The 5927-nt window shown below is 34.8% G+C and overlaps 1 protein-coding gene across 1 annotated transcript; it reads left to right on the top strand.

The window, feature by feature from the left end:
* The first annotated feature begins 1562 nt into the window (after positions 1-1562).
* On the top strand, positions 1563-4359 carry LOC142839875 (uncharacterized). Its single transcript, XM_075956259.1, has 4 exons — positions 1563-1596; positions 1796-1856; positions 3327-4246; positions 4328-4359. The coding sequence occupies exons 1-4, from the start codon at positions 1563-1565 to the stop codon at positions 4357-4359; spliced, it is 1047 nt and encodes a 348-aa protein (XP_075812374.1).
* The last annotated feature ends 1568 nt before the right edge of the window (positions 4360-5927 follow it).

Genomic DNA, 5927 nt, shown 5'->3' with positions numbered 1-5927 from the left:
TTCAATTTCCTATGAACCTTTAGTAGGAAAGGCCTTTCTAGATGAAATGCCTCATTGTATGTGATGAGTCTCAATATCCTCAACTAATTTTCTGACTTTTATGTCTACTGTGTTGTTGTTGGAATTAATCATTCAGCTTTCCACTCATACTGAAATGTTTTTATTATCATAATAGGCTTGATCTGTAAATCACATAAAATATAGAAGAAATAGTTGCTGTTCAGTGCTAAGGAGTTTGGTAGCCTGCAGTTTTAATTGTTTTGTTTGCTTGTCTGAGTAACCTTTGCTGTGTGGCTCCAAATTCCTGAAATTAAAGGGAGGGGGACTTCATTCATGGCTTTATTTGTTTTTATGTTGTTGGATGATGACCCTGGAATGTAGGCTTTTTCCATGTCAAGCATGTGCTGCTGTGGTCAGCTTCACACATATCTTGAATTTTAAATTTGACAGAGGGTATCATTCTGATTCCCAGGATTCCATGTATTCATGACATTAATACTGCATGAGCATTCTGAGTCATCGAATTGCAGGTGCATGAACTTCTTTCTGCTTGTTGTGCTTGCTGTTAATTTTTCACTCAATTTGACTATTTTATGTGTCTGCATGGATATGCACCATATGGGTACTAGGTCATCGGAGTGATCAAAGCTTCTCAGAAATTCTGAACTTGGAATAATAAGTAGTTGTGATCCCCATGTAAGTACTGGTAATTGTGCCCACCTCTTTTCAAGACCAGGAAGAGCTCAGAAGTTCTCAGCCATATTTCCAGAACTGTGTTAATTTGTTATGCCCCACATTTATATAGCTAATGTTTTCACCTTTCAAATTGTAATTATTTTGAACATGAAGTAGCTTTTCATAAAATGTTTTTGGTATTGCCAGTTGAAAATAGGAAACGTTAGCTGTCTGAAGTATGAATACAGACATGGAGTGAATGCATAATTCTTTGTAGGAACATCAGTAAATATCTCTGAATTCTTTCAATCTGATTTGTTTGTTTCCCTGATTTTTGCAATAGAGTTAGGGTCTTACTGTGTATTTCCACCTGTCCTAAAAATGATTTCATAGACTTGGCTGGCATTCAACTTAGAGACAAAATATACACAACTATGCTTTCTGAGTGCTGTGCTTAAATGCATGAGTCAATACACCACTTTGCCCACTGTATTTTTCTTTTTTGTAATTAGTATTTCTTCATAAAATTTTCTCAGTGTACTATGTCCTGTTTATCTGTTTCCTTGGTTCTCTCTATTAATAGGAACTTCTTTTGTAAGGTGATATCCCATTCAAAGAGTAAAGAAACGACAGTGGTGACTTCTAGTCAATTTCCTTCTAAAGTGATTATCTTTAGTGTCAAGTAATAATAGTGGGGAACACTAGAATTTTATGACTCTACTGTCAAAGATGTATTGATTTACAATGTTGTCACCTTTCTGCTTTCCATTATAAACATGAATGAAATATTTTAGAGTTCAGTGACCTATGATGATGTGCTTATCAACTTCACTCGAGAAGAGTGGAATTTGCTGGATCCTTCCCAGAAGAATCTCTACAAAGATGTGATGCTGGAGACCTACAGGAACCTCACTACTATAGGTAAAAATGAATTTCCTTTATGTTTCAAACTAAATGGACAACTTTTTCTTGGTTAATAATGTTCTTCAGTAATTTATTTAAAAACAATAAGAATGAGTTGGATAAAGCAGTTATGGTTCTAAGGGTCCCTTAAGATAACAGCTGAAACATTGCACAATTTTCAATAACATAACATGCATTTTCTGGTATTATATTTTAGGATGCATTTGGGAAGACCATAATACTGAAGAACATTGTCCATGTTCTAGAAGACATGAAAGGTAATTTTCTTGTGCAAGCTTATAACAATGTGCCTCTGATGAAATTTTTCTTCATCCTGAAAGTTTTAGTCTAAAGCAACACTGTAAATCAGCACAGTTTTAAGTGCACTGACAGTTATCAAATTCTCACAAATCCCCAAGTCATATGTGAATATCATTTGAATGACATTCTTTTAAGAAAGCAATGGCTAAAAAAAATCACCTTTTGAGGCATAGCACCATGAGAGCTTTGTTGTAGATCTGCAAATAAATTTCTTTTTTGCTACTCATAATACAAAAGGTATACACATTGAAGATGATAAGTATATCTGCAAAACTTTGTAAAACAAAACAACAGCCCATAGTAAATCTTGTATTACTCCTATACCTCTTGTGACTGTGATAAGTTTAGTGATAGAAGCTGTTAGAGTTGACTCATGTGGCAGTTGTACTACAGAAACCCTGATACCTATACCACCAGTCTGCGAGGAACAGCAATTCAAAACCTGAGAATTCAATGTGGAAATCTCTTATGTGTTATTCTTCTTTACTAAGTATACCATACATTATTCTTGATACAAGTGTATGAGCATGGGGATATAGAGAGATGTAGCATACCACTCTCTAAGAACAATCAGATAACTAGTAGCCACATGTTGAGTATACTTGTTGAATTTGATTCAAGTATACCATTAATTGTTTTTCTACCATCATTGTTAATACATGAACAAACTCACACTGCAAAAAAGCTGTATGCGTTCTACAACAGTGCAAATAGTTCTGGGTGTGCTAGTTGACATAGTATATGCCATATGATTCACAGTATAGGAGAATTCATGAATGCTAAAGCTCTGTGTTTATCCATTTCTCTTCACACATGTATAAAATATCCTATAGAAAAAAGTTTCAGGGAAGGTAAAATGATAAGCGATAAAAGAAAGGAATTTACCATTGGAGGTATTTTCCAAGTTGCAAACAAGTGCCTAATTAGAGAGCAAAACATAAGTTTAGACACAGTTATAGAAACTTAGTATCTGATTCCTCTTTATAGTTGGACTATATTATAAAATTCATTCATACAAATGTCTAGGCACAACACTGTATTGAATGTGGTAAAGCTTTTATATGTGCCAATTATCCTTGCAGGATTGAAAGAATTCAAGCTGAAGAAAAACTTTCAGTAGATATTCAACAAGGTGAACCCTTGACACGTGTCAGTCACCTTAAATGGAATGAAAGAACACATACTGGAGAGAAACCCTATGCATGTAATCAGTGTGGTAAGGCCTTTGCAGATCACAGTACTTTTCAAAAGCATAACAGAACACATACTAGAGAGAAACCTTATGAATGTACTCAGTGTGGTAAGGCCTTTGCGTGGTACAGTGCTTTTCGATACCATGGAAGAACGCATACTGGAGAGAAACCCTATGAATGCAATCAGTGTGGTAGGTCCTTTGCACGGTACAGTGCTCTTCAATACCATGGAAGAACACATACTGGAGAGAAACCCTATGAATGTAACCAGTGTGGCAAGGCCTTTGCAGCTCACAGTCATCTTCAATCCCATAAGAGAACACACACAGGAGAGAAACCATATGAATGCAATCAGTGTGGTAGTTCCTTTGCACTGTATAGTACTCTTCAATACCATGGAAGAACACATACTGGAGAGAAACCCTATGAGTGTAACCAGTGTGGCAAGGCCTTTGCAAGTCACAGTCATCTTCAATCCCATAAGAGAACACACACAGGAGAGAAACCATATGAATGTAATCAGTGTGGTAAGGCCTTTTCACATCACAGTAATCTTCAAAGACACCAAAGAATACATACTGAAGAGAAACCATATGAATGTAATCAGTGTGGTAAGGCCTTTGCAGCTAAGAGTAATCTTAAAAACCATCAAAGAACACATCTTGGAGAGAAACCATATGAATGTAATCAATGTGGTAAGGCCTTTGCATTTCAGGGATCTCTTCAATGCCATCAAAGAACGCATACTGGCGAACAGCCCTATGAATGTACTCAGTGTGGTAAGGCCTTTGCACGTTGTCATCATCTTCAATTGCATAAAAGAACACATACTGGAGAGAAACCATTTGAATGTAATCAATGTGGTAAGGCCTTTGCAGCTCAGAGTAATCTTCAAAACCATAAAAGAACACATACTGGAGAGAAACCTTATGAATGTACTCAGTGTGGTAAGGCCTTTGCTCAATACAATCATCTTAAAAGGCATAAAAGAATACATACTGGTGAGAAACCCTATGAATGCTATCAGTGTGGTAAGGCCTTTGTACAACACAGTAATCTTCAAAATCATCAAAGAACACACACCGGAGAAAAACCATATGAATGTAATCAGTGTGGTAAGGCCTTTGCAAATAACAGTCATCTTCAAAGGCATAAAAATTCTCACCCTAGATAGAAACTCTGAGTTTATTAAGTGTGAGAAGGCCTTTGTAGCACATGATCAACTTCATAGTCATAAAAGAACAGATACTGGAGAGAAACCCTATGAATGTAATCGGTGTGATATGAAATTTGTAACTCACAATAATCTTAAAAGGCATAAAAGATCTCATCGTAGATAGAAACTCTTTGATTGTAATTAGTGTGGTAAGTGCTTTGAACAACATAGTGATCTCTAAAGGCATAAAATAACATACAAAAGAGGGAAACCCCATGATGTATTCAGTGTGTAAGGCCTTTTCAGATCACAGTAATTAATGTTCAAAGGCTTAAAAGAGTAAGAATCATTATGAATGTAATCAGTGTGATAAAGCCTTTTTATATTTTAGTCATCATTAAATGCATAATCTCCTGTATGTGAGAACAACCACGATTGAAATCGATGTGGTAAATCCTTTGTCACAATCAACCATTCAGAAGAGAAAGTATGAATTTAATGAATGTAGGCTTCAAAAACATAAACATATCATACTGCATTGAAACTGTGAATAAATTCAGTTAGTCAAGTAACCATTACTCTAGTGTTTTAAATGTTTTAAATTCTATTTGGATCAATTTTAAGACTAAAATTGAAACAAGCTCATAAAGAAGAAATTCCTATTCATGAAAAAGATGTTAATGCCTTTAAACATCACAGATTTCTTCAGGTTCAACATGAATTATTTTCATCATAGCCTTGCAGGAAGTAAACTATAAACCATGTTTTGTCAAGACTGATGGAGGAGATAATTGCATTGTGGTTTCTAATTTTAAACAGTTGAGGTAGTCACTAGAGTGTGCTGTATGTGTGGCAAATTCATTTAGTGAAGTTTATTTTGTAGACCTTATATTCCTTCTATGACTTTTGTTCATATTCTGTTGTGCCTGTACAATGTGATAGGTATTTTTCTTCTGTAATGTATATAATGGAGCCCCTATCATATAATTTGCCCATTGGTTATTGAAATATCAGGCCACGTTTGATCACACTTTTCACATAATGGTGGTGGATTATGTTTCCGGTTTTGATTTTCATCTTCTCACAAATTTCATTGAAATTTTGTTTTTTGATATTTGTCTTATTATGTCAGTAATTGAACTCATGATGCTCATTTGTCTTACTCTTGAGTACAAATCCAAGGATAGATGATGTACACCCAATGTACTGTGATTTCAAGAGAATTTAACAATGTAAATGTTAAAATAACTGATAAAAATTATGAGAAATTTAAATACCTCATGTGTGTATTCAACAAAGTATTTTCATTTATCTGATATGGATATAATAATTTATGAAAATCAGCAAACATCTGTATATGTAATTCCATAGCTGGATGTTCTATAGGAATTGAGGTAAGGTTTTTAGTCTTGCTCACAAAAGTGCTTTCCCACTGAGCCATTTCACTGGTGCTCAAATTCAATGTGAAAAAATATTACAACAGTAAAATTTGTTCATTTTGAAGAGTAGACATTTATTTATAACACTTCCTCAGGACCAAAATTATCCACCAGAAAATTGTCTCATTTAGTAAAGTTATAGTTCATTGCTGCCAAGTCTGATGACCTGGTATCTATCTCTGGGTTATATACAATACTTGTACAAATTTTCTCACATTTCTTCACTTCAGCAGTGACACA

Source organism: Microtus pennsylvanicus, chromosome 22 (genome assembly GCF_037038515.1).
Source record: "Microtus pennsylvanicus isolate mMicPen1 chromosome 22, mMicPen1.hap1, whole genome shotgun sequence".
Classification (NCBI taxonomy): domain Eukaryota; kingdom Metazoa; phylum Chordata; class Mammalia; order Rodentia; family Cricetidae; genus Microtus; species Microtus pennsylvanicus.
Note: the sequence above shows the minus strand (reverse complement) of the source record. Positions and strands in the feature narration are given on the sequence as shown.